At 39.1% G+C, this 18,328-nt stretch overlaps 1 protein-coding gene and 1 long non-coding RNA gene across 10 annotated transcripts in view; one reads left to right on the top strand and one right to left on the bottom strand.

The window, feature by feature from the left end:
* The window catches only part of Zfp606 (zinc finger protein 606), a 43,457-nt gene that overhangs the window by 22,062 nt on the left and 3,067 nt on the right, over nt 1–18,328 (top strand). For 5 of the 8 annotated variants that reach the window (XM_006228139.5, XM_039100665.2, XM_039100670.2 and 2 more), the window contains one exon: nt 847–4,079. In XM_006228139.5, the coding sequence (XP_006228201.1) occupies nt 847–2,828 (1,982 nt within the window). In that variant the 3' untranslated portion in view covers nt 2,829–4,079. Of the gene's footprint in view, nt 1–846; nt 4,080–18,198; nt 18,285–18,328 lie in introns of those variants that run through there. The other 3 variants (XR_010059571.1, XR_010059570.1, XM_063277356.1) reach the window with 2 other exon arrangements.
* On the bottom strand, nt 187–13,579 carry LOC120099762 (uncharacterized). 2 transcript variants are annotated; one of them, XR_005498935.2, is made up of 2 exons: nt 8,358–13,579; nt 187–388 (listed from the first exon to the last, which is right to left on the bottom strand). It is a non-coding gene; the product is annotated as an uncharacterized LOC120099762 (long non-coding RNA). The 2 variants fall into 2 exon arrangements; XR_010059578.1 differs by lacking the exon at nt 187–388 and adding an exon at nt 1,806–4,806.

An 18,328-nucleotide genomic window follows, 5' to 3' on the forward strand; every position in this document is an offset into this window, starting at 1 on the left:
ATGATTATTCATTAAGCCCTTTCTTTCTTTCCTCCCCTCCCTTTGTCCTATACTCTTCATTTGTTCATTTGTCTGTCCCTTCCTTCCTTCTTTCCTTTCTTCCTACTAGTATTCACTCTGTCTTTTTGTCAGAGGTATCCACTGCTACCCCATTGATAACACTAGGATGACTTATCAGACTCGAAATTCAGTACCATTAGGGTTATGGTTTATTATGTAAAAGAATATAAAGCAATATCAGCATGGTCCAGAAGAAGCCAAACAGAAGTTGTGATGATCTGTGAAATTGTCTGCTAGGAAACATGGTTGAGCTTAAGCCAGAGTCCGTTGTGCTTATTGGAGGTTGATCATGTAGGCAGCAACAACTGAGAGCCAGTATACTTGAGATCTTTAGAAAGAAAGCACATCTTCAGTAGAAATGTCATTACTTACAAGCTATCTAGAGAAATTGGTATAGTTTGCTTCAAGGCCATGAACATAAAAAGCTGTTATAATATTTACAGCATTTCATGTAATAGTCTTGATTCTTGGTGGTTAGCTAAGGCTGAGCCATGAAGCAAGGCAATTTAGTGATGTGCATGGTTTGAGTAACTCAGTCCTGCATAGGTAACTTTTTTTCTGTAAATCCTCCTTTTCATGTGAAAGTACTCATCAATGGTTTTAGTAGTGTCATGATACACTTTCTTTTGTAGTTAGCTATTGTTTACTTTCCACTATTTCTCTGGCTTTTATGTCTGGACTTGTAAATGAAATATACTGTAGCCTTTTCCAGAGTATAAATAATAAATTTCACCAGTGTATCCTGAGGTCTTTATGTACTCACAGTTCCCCCTACTTCTGTTTCAGAGTGGATGAGAAATGTTGAAAGCAAAGCATTGATTCCAGCACAGAGTGTTTTTGAGGAAGAACAATCCAGCAATGGAATGGTGTTAGAAAGATACATATGGGATAATCCATGGCTCTCCAGGTTAGGAGTTTTGGGATATGGAGACCAAATAGAAATGTATCACATGAATCAGAACGCAGGTATGAGGGAAATGGTCTTCATGCAAAAACAAGTACTTTCTCAACGAGGTTCTGAATTCTGTAAACTTGGCACAGAGTACAGCCAAAGCTTAAACTTAATTCCACCTCAAAGAGTTTCTCAATTAGAACATTTCTACAAATCTGATACACATCTTGAAACTTGGAGATGTAATTCAGCCATAATGTATGCAGACAAAGTTACCTGTGAAAATATTGATTATGAAAAAGCCTTCTGCCAGTCTGTTCAGCCTGTTTACCCTGCAAAATTGCAAACTAGAGATAATATGTTCAAATGTACTGATGCTGTGAAGTCTTTCAATCATATTATACAGTTTGGTGATCATAAAGCAGTACATACAGGAGAAAAACTCTATGGATATAAGGAATACCATCAAATCTTTAACCAGAGCCCATCACTTATTGAACATCCAAGATTTCAAATTGGAGGAAACCAGTATGAGAAATATAAAGAGTACGGGAATATCTTTTATTTCTCATCTTTTATGGAACATCAAAACATTGGTGGTGTAGAAAAGGCATATAAATATAATGAATGGGAGAAAGTCTTTGGTTATGACTCATTACTTGCTCAACATACAAGCACATACACTGCAGAGAAACCCTATGAATTCAACAAATGTGGTACATCTTTTATCTGGAGCTCTTACCTTATTCAACATAAGAAAACTCATCCTGGAGATAAACCCTATGAATGTGATAAATGCAGAAAAGTTTTTAGGAATCGTTCAGCCCTTACTAAGCATGAACGGACTCACACTGGAATAAAACCTTATGAATGTAACAAATGTGGGAAAGCCTTCAGTTGGAATTCTCATCTTATTGTACACACAAGAATCCATACAGGAGAAAAACCTTATGTATGTAATGAATGTGGGAAATCATTCAACTGGAATTCCCATCTTATTGGGCATCAGAGAACTCATACTGGAGAGAAACCTTTTGAGTGTACTGAATGTGGCAAGTCTTTTAGCTGGAGTTCCCATCTTATTGCCCATATGCGGATGCATACTGGAGAGAAACCCTTTAAATGTGATGAATGTGAAAAGGCTTTTAGAGATTATTCAGCCCTTAGTAAACATGAAAGAACTCACTCTGGAGCAAAACCATATAAATGTACTGAGTGTGGAAAGTCCTTCAGCTGGAGCTCCCATCTTATTGCTCACCAAAGAACTCACACGGGAGAGAAACCTTACAACTGTCAAGAATGTGGCAAAGCTTTCAGAGAGCGTTCAGCCCTTACAAAACATGAAATTATTCATTCTGGAATTAAGCCCTATGAATGTAATAAATGTGGAAAATCATGTAGCCAAATGGCCCATCTTGTTAGGCATCAAAGGACTCATACTGGAGAAAAGCCCTATGAATGCAATAAATGTGGAAAATCCTTCAGTCAGAGCTGTCACCTTGTTGCTCATCGGAGAATTCACACTGGTGAGAAACCCTATAAATGTAATCAATGTGAACGATCCTTTAATTGTAGCTCTCACCTAATTGCACACCGGAGAACTCATACTGGAGAAAAACCATACAGGTGCAATGAGTGTGGGAAGGCATTTAATGAGAGTTCTTCCCTGATTGTACACTTGAGAAACCATACTGGAGAGAAACCCTACAAATGTATTCATTGTGAAAAAGCTTTCTGTAAGAATTCTTCCCTGATTATTCATCAGAGAATGCATAGTGGAGAGAAACGCTTTATATGCAATCAATGTGGAAGAGCCTTTAGTGGTCATTCAGCCTTACTTCAACATCAGAAAAATCATAGTGAAGAGAAACTGTAACTGAATTGGTCAAAGACTTTTCTTTTATTGTATGTTTAACAACACATTGGGTAGGGGTGGAAGCCCTATAAGTATAACCAAGAAGGAAGTTTTTCACTAAGAATTCAGTTAAACTGTCTTTACTATACAACAGGAAATCTCTTTTTAGAAGAAACTTTGAGTGACAGAAACGAAAAGACTAGGGAAAAACTTTCAGCAGTTATGTAGCCTGTATTCAATGGTAGGAAATTATAGGAAAAAAAGTTCTAAGCTTTTTATGTGGTCTGAGGAACATGATTGGGTGAATGCAGTATTCTAGCAAAAGCTCTGATTTGTAGATCAAGATGTAGAAGTTTGTGCATTACTAAGAGGAAAGTCTTGTGCCAAGAATAGTTAGTGTTTTAACTGGAAAAATACTACCTGGAATATAGATGGGAAGCTTTGCATTAACATTTTGTGCATAATGATAGAAACAGATTTTGCTATTACAAGGGGAGGGTCTAGGTGCTCTTTAAGAGATAGAATATGGAATATTAAGTCTGAACTTATGGGGAAAAATTAGTATAGTACTGAGTGGAATATTTACTGTTGATCAAGGTTAACCTCTTTAGAAAAAAATTAGTAAATGAGATCACTAATGATAGAAGATAGAAAGGCTATTGCCTAGAAATATGAAACTGAGTTTTGAAATAGAACCAATACTTAATAATGTAGTGTCAGTGTCCATTGGTACATATCAGTGAATTATTGGGCAGTTAGCTTATAACTCTTAGGCAATCACTATAAATTATAATTGTGGGTACTGGCAATATATGTAATAGAAGAAACAACAGTAAAAAGGACACAATTGTACATAAACATCTACTATAACATCTAAAAAAGTGTGTTTGGATAAAGACCTCTTAGATCCATGGAGAAATTAACCCAGTTAATTTAAGGGGTTTTTTTGGGGGGGTTGTTTTTGTTTGTTTTGTTTTACAAATACATAAGCACTTACCATGTGCTAGGCCTCCTTTTAAATTCTTTTTTTTAAAATATTAACTTGTTCAATTCCCTTAACTCTATGAAGGAGGCATTGTTACTACCGCAGACTTACAAGTGGATAAACAGAAGCAGAGATGTTGAATAACTTACCCAGGAGACACAAGAGAGTACAGTTGAGATACTTTGGCTCCAGAGTGTGTTTTTAACCACTGTGTTTTCTCACTTTTGTTCAATGTTTTTATAATAATATTTGATAATAAAATTCAAGAAAATCCTAACTAATGAAAACCTGGTTACCTGGTTCCTATATCCTGAAGGATTTCTACTAATACGTAAACCACAATCTCTATGGAATATGAACATCTCTGAGAAGGACATGGGAAACCACTATGTTTTCTGAGTCCTGGGTTTAAGGGTTATAGACAGGCAGGCAGTGTGAACTTGAAAAAGTGTAAGGACTGTCCCTTGGGGGTTCAGAAGTGTCCCCTGAATAAAGCAGAGGCAAGGGTGTTTGTTCTTTGACATGTTGGAAACTAGTGCCCATTGGCACACCAGTTTTCTAGGTACCCTCTGAGTTCATTATTAGCCTATTATCTTCTCTACATGAAATGATAGTTTGATGGGAGGGAGGATTCAGGAAGAGAGTTCTGCCTGAGCTTATCATCAGCAGTGAGGAAGTTCCTTTTCAGGAGAAAAGGAACAAAAGGGATCTATGGACTTAGGCAAGGATTGTTTCTAGATATGCTTCAAGGGTATTGGGAGAAAATTTGGGGCACATAAGACTCATCTAACTTTTTAGGGTCCTGGACTCCCCCATGGTAAGAATTGGTGGTATACTATTGTTAAGGTACTATGTTCACCTGTGACTCTTCGAGCTTCAGGCAACTTAGGATGTAACATTTAGTGCCCTCCTTTGCAGGATCTAATAGTCAATAAATGTTATGGGAAAAAGTAATTGATGGCTTTTTACTGTGATTTTTGCAAAGACTCCCGGATAAAGTACTAATATGAACCTCTGTAAAAGAGTGAAAAAAAATGTATTTAGAGTCATATTGCCAAAATGATATGGATCTTGCATTTTAATACCCCAAACAAGCCCCATTTCTTAGATTTATAGACTCCTGAGAAATTCCATACATCATACGCAACATTCTTACTGTCATCTTATTTTATAACCTTATTATCAAGCAATAATGTCTCTTTAAAATGTTTCTAAAGGGGCCTTCCATGGAGTCAAAGGTCCAGGACAAATAGCATAGAACAGGATGGAAGGCTTGCTTAGCTTTTTTAAGGTGCAAGGCCTATATTCTAATCTCCAGCACCTCCTCCAAAATTCCCAGACTACTGTTCCACCCCTTGGAAGGATTCCCTACCGCCTGCCCTCTCCCTACCACTTCTTATGTATAGCATTAGATGGCACTGACATGTCAAGACTATTGGTAGTATGCTCTACACTCCCAGGGTAGCTTTTATTATTCTGATTCCAGACTATGTATGGTTCTTATCATTATCCCTTTGGATTCCATCTTCTACTTCTCCCCAACTCAACTCTGCCCAGTCCACCTTCCATTCAATGATGTGGATTGCTGCTTTAGCTTCCTACCTGAAGGTCTCAACTGTACTTATTGTGTCCTGTCCAAGGTAACTGCTTTCTTTTCCATCTAGCTCTCCCCCATCTAGACTGTTCTCTGTCCCTTCTCTCTAAAACACAGGTTTGACTCAGGATATCCATTGCTTCTAGATTTAGCCCTATATTTTGGGGTCATTTACAAATCTCATTGTGTCCTTTTTCTGACTCTGCATATAAACTATCACAATCATTTCTGATTTTTAAGGCACTTTGATAAATTTTGTGTCCTAACCTTGAAAGTCCTATAGTTGCCACTGACATTTTATGCCTTTATTCCCCCCCACACACATACACACACTGCCCCAGTTCCTTCATTGATGCCCCAGGAACCCTCTACTGTCTGTTAAAGCATCCCTTCCTGTTTCAATTAACTTTTGTTAGCTTCCCATTGCTGTGACAAAATATAAAAGGAAAAGGAAGAAAGGTTTATTTGGCTGATGGTTTCATTCTATGGTCACTTGAGACTTGAGATGTCATATGACAAAAAGCTGGGCATTTGACTTACTGGATACTATGTTTAGAGACAGTAAAAGTGGGGTGAGCCTAAGGAGAAAGAAAGTTAAAGACAGAGAATGAGATGACAAGCTTGGGAACAAAAGAGAATGAAAAAGAAATGGTCAGGGAGGGTTGAGTTTTGTCCCAGGCTTGAGGACTTGACCACTTTTGGGCAAAGCTCCCCTGGAGATGATTCCTTGGCAGGTTTCATTCTCCCAGCCTCACCTTTGCAGCCCTCCCCACTACACTCTATTGGTCACCATTTTCCCTCTGTAGTCACTTCAGGTAGACTGAAATACTTCAGCAGGAATGCTTCACAAGGAAGGTATAGTTCTTTCTCACTGTGTAGGGACAGATAAGACTTGTTCCACTCAGCTGAGTCAGAGCACCTACTAGGTTGCAGACATTGTAAGACATGGGATATAGCAGTCATTAGGTATCACACTTTAACCACTAAAAACTTAATGAAATATTAGAGTTAAAAAAGTTGAGTGATGGCTAGTGGGATGGCTCAGCAGGTAAAGGGGCTTGCAATCAAGCCTGATGTCCTGAGTCAATATCTGGGATTGGTCTGGTGAAGAAAAGCATTGATTCATACAAGATGTCCTCTTTTCTCCAAATATATGCTGATACATTTTTTTTAAATGAGTTCTCTAAAGAGAAATAAAATGAGTAGTGTATATTAAAGATATAGTGCTAGGAGAGGAAAGAAGAACCCACATAGAGAAAGAGAAGATTCCTCAGGAGGATTGGTCAAGCTAGAAAGGAGAGGTTGTCAGAGGAAGTAGAAGCTGATAGCCTATCACACATGACACAAAAGGCTGGCATCATAAATTGGAACCGAGACTTAGAAAGGGGAGTGCTTTATGACTTTGAGATCAAGAATCATGTAAACACAATGATACTTTGCTGTTGAGACCTGAACAGACTTGACTTGTCCTCCAAGGGGCTCTGAAACCTCAATATATAAAGATACATCCCTCATCGTTCAATGATGGATGTCCCACAGCAATCAATGAGCTGACAGGAAACACCTTCAAGCTGGTGAAAGACAGTAAACCAACTCTAGAGAGCAATGGCTTAAAGTTAAGTCATAGATAAGCTGCAAAGAACATCAGTAAAATCACCTTTGCAAATAGACACATCAAAGTGATAACGATGCCACTAACAACTGACTCCAGGAGGAAATATGGCAGTTGGAAGACAATGGAATCATGTTTAAAGTGCTGAAAGTGAATAGGCCTGATATCGCAGGCCTGTAATCTCAGCCACTTGGAGGATTGCAAGTTCTAGGACTAGATGTGCTATTAATGAGTTCATTGGCAGTGAGGGTAGCCCAGGAAGTCTGTGTCAAAAAATGCAAGAAGGGAGTCACACAGAGTTGGTAAAGTGATTGCTGCACAAACAAGTACCGAAGTCCAGATCACCAGAACCCATGTGAAAATCTGGGTGTCATGGTATGGCAGTAATCCCAGAATTTGGGATGGAGGTTCCCTGAGGTCTGCTGGCCAGCCAGTGTAGTCAAATTTGCAATTTTCAGGTTGAGTGAGAGACTCTGTATTATAAGATGAAGGCTGTAGTTGATACTATAATTACTGTCCAACCTGATGCCCTGTTGTAATGTACTCAACATTTTTCTACTAATAATAAAGTGGAGAGTACTTGAGGGAATACCACTTGGCTTCTACACTTATGTGCACATGTGTACACAAACTTATACATGCATATACACATGAACATACACACTATAACAAAATACAAAAGGGTCTGGAGTTAACACTCAATGGCCATACACTAGTTTGCATGAAGCCCTTGGGTTCAATTCCCAGTGTATGTCAAAAAGAACCTCCCCCCAAAGTACTAAAAGTAAATGTCATTACTTTTCTGTTAGTCATGTAAGTTAAGAATAATGACTTAAAAGATTCATTTAGTTTATCTCTGTATGTGTATTACATGCCTGCCTGAGAAAGTCAGAAGAAGATACCATATCCCCTGGCAATTGGAATCTGGAAACATGGGTGATTGTAAGCCACCATGTGGGAGCTGGGAACCAAGCTCAGGTCCTGTGGAAGAGCAGCAAAGACTCTTAATTTCTGAACCACCACTCCAGCCCCAACTGATCAGTCTTTACTCACTGGAAATGTCCTTAAGAGCTCCCAGGTATGGTGTCTCTCTCATAATCCTAGTCTACCCATTGGTTGAGACAGGAGAAGCTCAAATGGAAAATTCTGCCTCAAAAAAGAATCTTTTTGGAAATGAAGATTAAATATCCAAGTGAGCCAACATGGACCTGCACCAAAATAGAGATGATTCTTTAGGAAGAAGGAATATCATTCAAGACAGAATGTGGGAGAGGAGATTGCAATTTTGGATGATGGAAGGATTTCCATTTCAATGTTAAATAGTGAAAGTCCCTTCAGAGAAAAACAAATAACTCTGACCTTTCAGACATGAAATGTAGGAGTGGACATGTGCAGTTGGGGATAGAGGGTGGGAGTTCCCAGCTGCATGGTCTTCAACCTGTAAGGACTAAAGAACCTTGGCTTCTGAAGATACCATTTTGCCCTGGCAACCATCCTCCCTTGTGACATCACACAGAGAAAAACTTTATGCAGGTACAGCAGGCAGCAGTCACTTGGGAGGATCTACATGCAGGTGCATCCTCTTGGGGGGAGACTGAAGACTGTTTTTTACCACAAAGAGGAAGGGACTGTGCAAGAGAATTGGGTACCTCTGCAGCTATTCCATCCAAATTATAGAAAGAGATAAAAATGGATATTCACCACCAATTCCATTTTTCTGAGCTATGAAGGATTGAATTGTTTACTTATTAACCCTGTGAAGTAGGTACTATTTTTTTTCCTGGCATTTACACATGAGGGATCTGAAGCTGAGGAGATTTAAGCAAACTGATAAAACTCTAAAACATATCTTTAAAGTTTATTGGTGTTCCTATGGATAAAGATGTCATAGGCTTTGGTTAGGAACCTATTACAATTGTTTTGCTAAATGGACAGGTCGAAATCGCTTATATCCATATCTATGTATTACCATGCTCTCAGCCTTTGACAAAGAAGCTTATCACACAGGCAAGAGTTAATGACAGACTGTTATGCTGATTCAAGAGGCAGGTAACATCTTTGGAAATTTTGTATACTCAAGGCAGGAAAGTGGCCAGCCCCTTTTAAAAGGTTTATTGAGAGGGGAAAAAAGGTTAAAATCTACTGCACTACCATATAATGAAAATCAGGAAAGTCAGCCAAAGGATGTTAGAAAACCAACTCTAGCTTATCCTGTAATTTATAACAAATGTCATTAAATACTGAATGCCCACAAAAATATAAAGAATTTAAATGGCCTCACATAAAAAGACTAGGTTTTAAAAGTGATAAGGATGCAACGTTAATAGAAAAAAATCCCTAAAGTTTTTAAGAAAAGCCAAAATGGGTCTGCACCTGGACCTGACCCTATCCCACAGATCTCTGTACCCGGATCCCACAGGGAGAGAGCTGGTCTCCCAAGAGTGCTGACACACCTGGAAGCACAGGTGGGACAAACACTTCTGCTCAGAGGGACCTGCCGAGAGCCTCAGAACATGGGAAGCGAGAAGCAGTCTAGGATGGAATCCTTCCAGTTATTGTCTGCACCCAGAGCTGACCCTGTGCCACAGCTCTCTGTGCACAGATCCTACTGGGATCTGGTCTCCCAGGAGTGCTGAAACACAGACTTACAGGAGAGTTAAGCCACTGTCACAGACAGCAAGACCAGCTAACACCAGAGAAAACCAGTTGGTGAGAGGCAAGAACAAAAAAACTACACAACAGAAACCAAGGCCACTTGGCATCTTCAGAAATCAGTCCTGGATACCCCAACACACAAGAAAAGCAAGATTCTGATTTAAAATCACATCTCATGATGATGTTAGAGGACTTTAAGACAGACATAAATAACTCCCTTAAAGAAATTCAGGACAACACAGGTAAACAGGTAGAAGCAGTTAAAGAGGAGATACAAAAATCCCTTAAAGAAGTAAAGGAAAACACAAGCAAACAAGTGAAGGAATTGAACAAACCAAGATATAAAAAATGGAAATAGAAACAACAAAGAAATCAGAAGGGAGACAACCCTGAAGATAGAAAACCTAGGAAAGAGATCAGTAGTCATAGATGCAAGCATCACCAACAGAATACAAGAGATAGAAGAGAGAATCTCAGGGGCAGAAGATACTATAGAAAACATTGACACAACAGTCAGAGCAAATACAAAATTCAAAAAGACCCCAATGCAAAACATCCAGGAAATCTAGGACACAATGAGAAGATCAAACCTAAAGATAATAGGTATAGAAGAAAGTGAAGATTCAAAATTTAAAGGGTCAGTAAATATCTTCAATAAAATTATAAAAGAAAACTTCACTAAACTAAATAGATGCCCATAAACATACAAGAATCCTACAGAACTCCAAATAGAACACCAACTGTCCTAAACAAAGAAAGAATATTAAAAGTAGAAAGGTGAAAAGCTCAAGTAACATATAAAGGTAGACCTATCAGAATTATACCAGACTTCTCAGCAGAGGCTATGAAAGCCAAGAGGATCCTGGGCAGATGTCATACAGACCTTGAGAGAAATGCCAGCCCAGGCTATTATATCCAGCAAAATCCTAAATTACCATAGATGGAAAAACAAAGATATTTCATGGCAAAACCAAATTTACACAATATCTTTCTACAAATCCAGCCCTTCAAAGGATAATAGATGGAAAACTCCAACACAGGAAGGCAACTTCACCCTAGAAAAAGTAAGAAACTAATCGAACTGCATCAAACCAAAAAGAAGATAGGCACACAAACATAATTCCTCTAACAACAAAAGTAATAGGGAACAGCAACCATTGGTCCCTAATATCTCTCAACATCAATGTACTCAATTCCCCAATAAAAAGACACAGACTAACAGACTAGATACATGAAGAGAACCCAGCATTTTGCTGCATACAGGAAACACACGCCAATGACAAAGACAGATACTTCCTCAGAGTAAATGTCTGGAAAAAAGTGTTTCAAGAAAATGGTACCAAGAAACAAGCTGGAGTAGCCACTCTAATATAGAATAAAATTGTTTTTGATAGCTGAGTAATATTCCATTGTGTAGACGTACCACATTTTCTGTATCCATTCCTCTGTTGAAGGGCATCTGGGTTCTTTCCAGCTTCTGGCTATTATAAATAAGGCTGCGATGAACATAGTGGAGCATGTGTCTTTGTTATATGTTGGGGCATCTTTTGGGTATATGCCTAAGAGAGGCATAGCTGGGTCCTCAGGCAGTTCAATGTCCAATTTTCTGAGGAACCTCCATAACATTAGACAAATCATAAGTGGTAACATTCCATTCTGAACATGTATTAATTAATAAATTGGCCATAAGAACCCCAATTTATCATTTACCTTGAATAATTTTTCCAAACGTGCCAAGGCAATTTTTTCAAATGAATCTGCGATATTTTAAGCCTATATAAGTAAATTGAGCACAAATAGGATATACTTGCTCACTAACAAATGTAATGTTATCCCAATTTTGGTTTATAAATCAAGCTGTCAATTGCTGCAAATAACCCATTTGGAGGCATGATCTCTGTCCTAAACATAAAGGCATCTTTGAGCCAGCATAAGAAAAATTATACAAAACTTCATCATGTTTATTCAAATAAGTCAAATTATTCCAAGGAGATGAAAAAATGCTTGGAGTAGTGTATAACACCACATCTGTTTTCCCCCCAAGTAACAGGCTCAAATAAAGGTGGATTAGGAATATAAGCCCAATAACTCACATTGGCCTCAGCAGAAGACACCATGAGTAAAGTATACATTGCTAAAAATACATGCTCAGCAGTAAAGGGCTTTCCCGTATGAGAGAACATTTTTTGTCCTTCAGTGGTTAATCATTTCACCTGACCCCACGTAGGTAATGGGGTTGTCACTGCACATATCCTTCTCTGTTGTCATTTATCAAACGTAAGAGAAGCCATGGCCTCAGTAACGGAAGACACCTCCTTCATCTCCGAAGGACTTCCATCAGGAGAAAATGTAGCTGGTTTAATTGGATTCCTGCGAGGGTAGGGCGCAGTTCTTATCAGTCTGTGCTTGGACCCATCTCCCAGGTAACCAGAATTGTCTCCCATCCTATAATGAGACAAAAGCCTATCTCCTACCTGAATACAGTAATGTCCCTTCCTTTCAGCATCTCGAGCAACTTTTATCCATACTGGCTGTTTTATCCATACTGCCTTCAGGGGGGAGTTCAGTAAAGTATCTATCTGCTCTTGATAAAATTTCACCTTGTGATAAATTAAGAAAGTTAATAAAAAATAATGCTTGTGCCAATATAACTCTGGAATTAGTCTGCCAACTCCATTCAGGCTATGTAAGGTCATCTCTTTTCCTCCTTTTTAATTTTTTAATTTGTTGTTTCAAGGTATGGTGTACTCTTTCATCAAAAGCTTGTCCTGTGGATTTTATTTTATACCAGTAATATGTACAATATGATATTGTTGACAAAATTGTTTAAATTTATAAGAAATATATGTTGTTCCATTAGCAGTTTTAATTTTAGAGGGTAGTCCCACAACAGCAAAAGTTTCCAATAGATGTTGTATAACATGAGCAATGCATTCTCCAGGCAATGGCATAGCCTATACAAATTTTGAAAAAGTGTCTATGCTTACATGTATATCTGAAATGCGACCAAACTCAGAAATATGGGTTACAGGCACCTGCCACAATTCATTAGGTTGCATTCCTCTGGTATTAATACCAGATGGAATACATCTTATATGTAAAGGCTTACAAATAGGACAATTAGCAATAATTCCTTTGGCTTGAGAATAGGGAATCTTATATTTAATTTGTAAATATCCTGCATTGGCATGATTGTGACTATGTTCTTCTTCTGGGGTAGCAAATGTCACTAATGGATCTACCATATGATTACCAAATGTTAAAGATCCAGGCAATTTTGAATGTGATCTAATATGTGTAATAAATATCCTAGAGTTTTGTATTAAAAATAGTCCTTTAATATATGAAAATAATATATTTAATGTAAGCTTAGACGTAGAAATAACAGCAGTCACAATATTCTGTACTACTCCTACAACATAAGCTGAGTCAGCTATACTATTTACATCATGAGTAAAATCCTGCAGTACATTAATTATTGCTAATTTTGTTGTACTGGCCCAAAAGAAGATTCCTGTACCCAAAATTTATCTTTGATCCAATAAGCACCCTTTGTCTTAGAGCCATCAGGAAACACAGTAATGGCAGATGGTAATGGATCAACAGAAATTAGTATATTTATCACAAATTTCTATTTTCTAAAGCAATTCCACAATTTACTATGGGGAAAATAAAATTTAATATTTCCAGTGTAAGAAATCATGGCTAATTCAAAAACTTCAGAATCTGTATTAAATATACAACTGTATCTTTACTTAATGAGAAAACAATAGCAGCACAATCATATCCCAACAGTGTAACAGCTCTTTATCTGCCTTGTTGAATAACTAAAGAAATTTGTTCCTCATAAGTTATTAATGTTTTGCCAAACTTATTTTTTTTCTTTTTTTTAAGCTGGATATTTTTTATTCACATTTCAAATGTTATTCCCTTTCCCGGTTCCCCAAACATAAGCCCCCTATCCCATCCCCCTCCCTTTCTTCAATAAGGGTGTTCCCCTCCCCATCCATCACCCTCTTACCACCCCACCCAGACATTCCCCTACACTGGGGAATCCAGCCTTGGCAGGACCAATGGCTTCTCCTTCAATTGGTGCCCAAAAAGCCATCCTCTGCTGCATATGCAGCTGGAGCCATGGGTCAGTCCATATATAGTCTTTGGGTAGTGGTTTAGTCCCTGGAAGTTCTGGTTGATTGGCACTGCTGTTCTTATGGGGTTGCAAGCCCCTTGAGCTCTTTCAGTCCTTTCTCTAATTCCTCCAATGGGAGTCCCATTCTCAGTTCAATGGTTTGGGGCTATCATTCGCCTCTATATTTGACATGCTCTGGCTGAGCCTCTCAAGAGACACCTATATCAGGCTCCTGTTAGCATGCACTTCTTGGTATCAGCAATATTGTCTGTGTTTGGTGGATATATATATATTTGGTGGGCAGTCTCTGGATGGCCTTTACTTCAATCTCTGCTTCAAACTTTGTGTCCAGATTTCCTCCTGTGAATATTTTTGTTCACCCTTCTAAGAAAGACTGAAGTATCCATACTTCCTTCTTCTTGAGCTTCATGTGGTCTGTGGATTGTATCATGGGCAATCTGAGCTTTTGGGCTAATATCCACTTATCAGTGAATGCATACCATGTGTGATTTTTTTGTGATTGGGTTACATCACTCAGAATAATATTTTCTAATTCATTCTATTTGCCTATGAATTTCATGAAGTCATTGTTTTTGATAGCTGAGTAGTATTCCATTGTGTAGATGTACCACATTTTCTGTATCCATTCCTCTGTTGAAGGGCATCTGGGTTCTTTCCAGCTTCTGGCTATTATAAATAAGGCTGATATGAACATAGTGGAGCATGTGTCTTTGTTATATGTTGGAGCATCTTTTGGGTATATGCCCAGGAGTTGTATAGCTAGGTCCTCAGGTAATACTATGCCCAATTTTATGAGGCACCTCCAGATTGATTTCCAGAGAGGTTGTACCAGTTTGCAGTCCCACCAACAATGGAGGAGTGTTCCTCTTTCTCCACATCCTTACAGCATCTGCTGTTACCTGAGTTTTTGATCTTAGCCATTTTCTGACTGGTATGGGTGAAATCTCAGGGTTGTTTTGATTTGCATTTCCCTGATGCCTAAGGATGTTGAGATGTTTTTTAGGTACTTCTCAGCCATTTGCTATTCCTTAGCTAAGAACTCTGTATTTAGCTCTCTACCCCATTTTAATGAGGTTATTTGGTTCTCTGGAGTCTAACTTCTTGAGTTCTTTGTATATATTGGATATTAGCCCTCTATCAGATGTGGATTGGTAAAGATCTTTCCCAATCTGTTGGTTAACATTATGTCCTATTGACAGTAGTTTCCTTTGCCTTACAGAACCTTTGCAATTTAAAGGGTGATTTGTAATATACATCTTCAACTCTGATGGTTTTCGTAATTATTAATATTCTATATAATTTTTTGATGTAAGAGAAAGAGACTTTATTGTACTAAAAGGAGGAAATATAGAAAGAATCTTTTATAAACATATCTGTTAATTTTAAAAAATGGCCAATAAGTGTGGCAGGAAATAGGAGGTGGAACACTGGCAGGAAGAGAGGATTCTGGGAAATAGTAAAAGATAAAAGAAAGACATGGGGAGAGCTGAGAGAGATGAGACAAGAGATGGACCAAGGAGGTAGACTGAAAAGACAGACATAAACCAACAGGTAGATGAACTCAAGAAGACAAGAAGGAAGAAGTCTGGACTGAAGAAGACATAATTAACCAAATGGTAAACATAGAATAGTTTAGATAAGTAGATATTAGCCCAAAAGCTCGAATTACCCAAGATACAATCCACAGACCACATGAAGCTCAAGAAAGATGACCAAAATGAGGATGCTTCACTTCAGTCCTTCTTAAAAGGGGGAATAAAAATATCCATAGGAGGGAATATGGAGGCAAAGTTTAGAGCAGAGACTGAAGGAATGGCCATTCAGAGCCTGCCCCACATGTGGCCCATATATATACAGCCACCAAAATTAGATAAGATTGATGAAGCTAAAAAGTGCCTGCTGACAGGAACCAGATATAGATCTGAGAGGGACAGCCAGGGTGTGTCAAATATAGAGGCAAATGCTAGCAGCAAACCATTGAACTGAGAACAGGACCCCCATTGGAGGAATTAGAGAAAGGATTGAAAGAGCTGAAGGGACTTGCAACCCCATAAGAACAACAATGCCAACCAACCAGATCTTCCAGGGACTAAATCACTACCCAAAGACTATACATGGACTGACCCATGGCTCCAACTGCGTATGTAGCAGAGGATGGCCTTGTTGGGCACCAATGGAAGGAGAAGCCATTGGTCCTGCCAAGGTTGGACCCCCAGAGCAAGGGAATGTTAGGGTGAGGGTTAAGGGGAGGTGGATGGGGAGGGGAACACCCTTATAGAAGAAGGTGAGGGGGAGGGGATGGGGGGCTTATGGACAGGAAACCCAGAAAGGGAATAACATTTGAAATGTAAATAAAGAAATATCCAATTAAAAAAACATAGAATAGTTTAAATGGTTAAGAACTAGTCAGGGAATGAATCAAAGCTTACAGACTAGTTGTTTATTAATAAATATTTAGTCTCAGAATCATCATTCCAAGAGCAGGACTTGGAAGGAAAAATGAATTTAGAGAGTGTATTTATAAGATTTACTACCTGGTGTGACTCTCTAATCAGAAGAAGCCAAGAAGCAATGAAGAGAAGTGAAGAAGTGGGGCTGAGGCTCCTGAGCTCCTCAGTTCAGCTGGGGATACCATTCTTTGGAAGTTAAAATGCCTCTTCTGGTGAGGCTTCCTCTCTGAACTATGTGACTCCTGGGCTCCCATGTGTCAGGATGCCCTTCACCTCAGAGCTGTGTGGTTCCTGGGCTTCCAAGTCCCAAGTTACCTTTCCATTCAAGCTGAAAGGCCAACAGAGAGACTCATAACTGGTCAAAGTACTAAGAACATCTATATCACTTCCTGCAAGGCTCAGGATACATCATAGAAAATCAGTAGTAAGAATGTAAAATCTAGAGCATAAGGAGGTATGTTGTAAAAGGATGTCTTCTGGATACAACATGGGCATTGTATTCATTAACTCACAGCATCTATGGTTACCTGTACAAAACCTTCAGAGGATTGGGCCTCTTGTCATTTCATCATTGATTGTGGAGGGAATCATGTGCCTCCACTTCTTCCAAAAACGAGCTACTAGGCAATTAGTGGATGTTGGCCTTCCTGCTTGGAATGGAAGGTGTCCTGGGACTCAGAAGCCAAGAAACCACACACCTCCGAGGGGAGAAGGCATCTCAGTGGAAGGGCACCCTAAGAAATCAAAGGAACCACATGGGTTCTGAGAGGAAGCATCCTCGGAGGAGGCCTTCCAGCTCCCAGGGGAGGCCATCACCAGCTGATCAGGAGTTCAGGAGCCTCAGCCCTGCTGCACTTCTTCACTCCCTCCCTTCTCTTACTGCTTCTTGACTTCTGATGACAGAGTTCAACAGACTTATTGGGAGGGTCAAGAGTATGGAGGGACAAATCCAGGGGTGGCTGCCTCTGCTCCTGAAAGATAACAGCAGGGAACTGAGCCTGCCTTTACATAGTATGTCTTAGGGGGCAGAGATTTCCAGGGTGATGGCTGTTGAGATTTCATCTCCTGAGCTTGGGGAGCTCAGGGATTGATTGGTTTTCCTGTTGAGACTTTCCCCTAAAATTAGCATAATCTGGAGAGGGTCTTATTGAGGGGCTAGAGATGACCCTTGTGATAATTACAAAGGCTGGAAATTTTTTATGACAGGGAGGTCTGGGGGATGTCTGGCTGCTAGAGCTCTTAGGCTGGGGCCTGGCCACTTTTCAGCCTTGAAGGTTTACAAAGTTTACAAAATATACAAAGTTTACAAAAGGAGTCCACATCAGCAAAGGCTTTCCCAGACACTTAAGTGCCATGAATATCCAACAGTGGTTGCTTTGTGGAATTGTGTTAGTTGACTTTTGTCAACTTGACACAAACCTAGATAGATCTAAGAAGAGGAAACTCTTAATGGAGAAAATGCCTACATAGTATTAGCCTATAGGCAAAGTCTTTGGCATTTCTTTTGATTAATGATTGATGTGGGAGGTCCCAACTAACTATTGGTGGTGCTAACCATGGGCAAAGGAGTCCTGGATAGTATAAGAAAGCAGGCTGAAAAAGTCATGGGGAAGAAAGCTAATTAAATGACATCCCTCTATGGTTTCTGGTCTAGTTTCTGCCTCTAACGTCCTGCCTTGAGGTCATGCCCTGACTTCTCTTATAAGTTCCTGTTACTGAAGGCACTGCACACTTAGAACTTGGGACTTAAATGATTGATTCAAGCTGTATTAAAACCAAAAGCCTTTTTCCTGGGGTCTAGCTTTCATAGTTCTAAACAGTACTATGCAAGCTTTCAAGGGAAGGAAACAGTCAATAGTCCTAATGATCAGAAAGGCAAGATATCCATAAAGGTGCAATAGAGGCATTTTTGTGATGTCTAATGAACTTACAACCCACTCAACAGGAAGAAAAACGTGTACTAGGATCCTAGCCAACTTCCTGGGACTACTGACATCACGTATCTTAGATCTACTACTGCTTTTTTTCTAGGTCAGTATAATTCCTTACTACATTATAAATATTAATCTTATGCC

Source organism: Rattus norvegicus, chromosome 1, assembly GCF_036323735.1.
Source record: "Rattus norvegicus strain BN/NHsdMcwi chromosome 1, GRCr8, whole genome shotgun sequence".
Taxonomy (NCBI): Eukaryota; Metazoa; Chordata; class Mammalia; order Rodentia; family Muridae; genus Rattus; species Rattus norvegicus.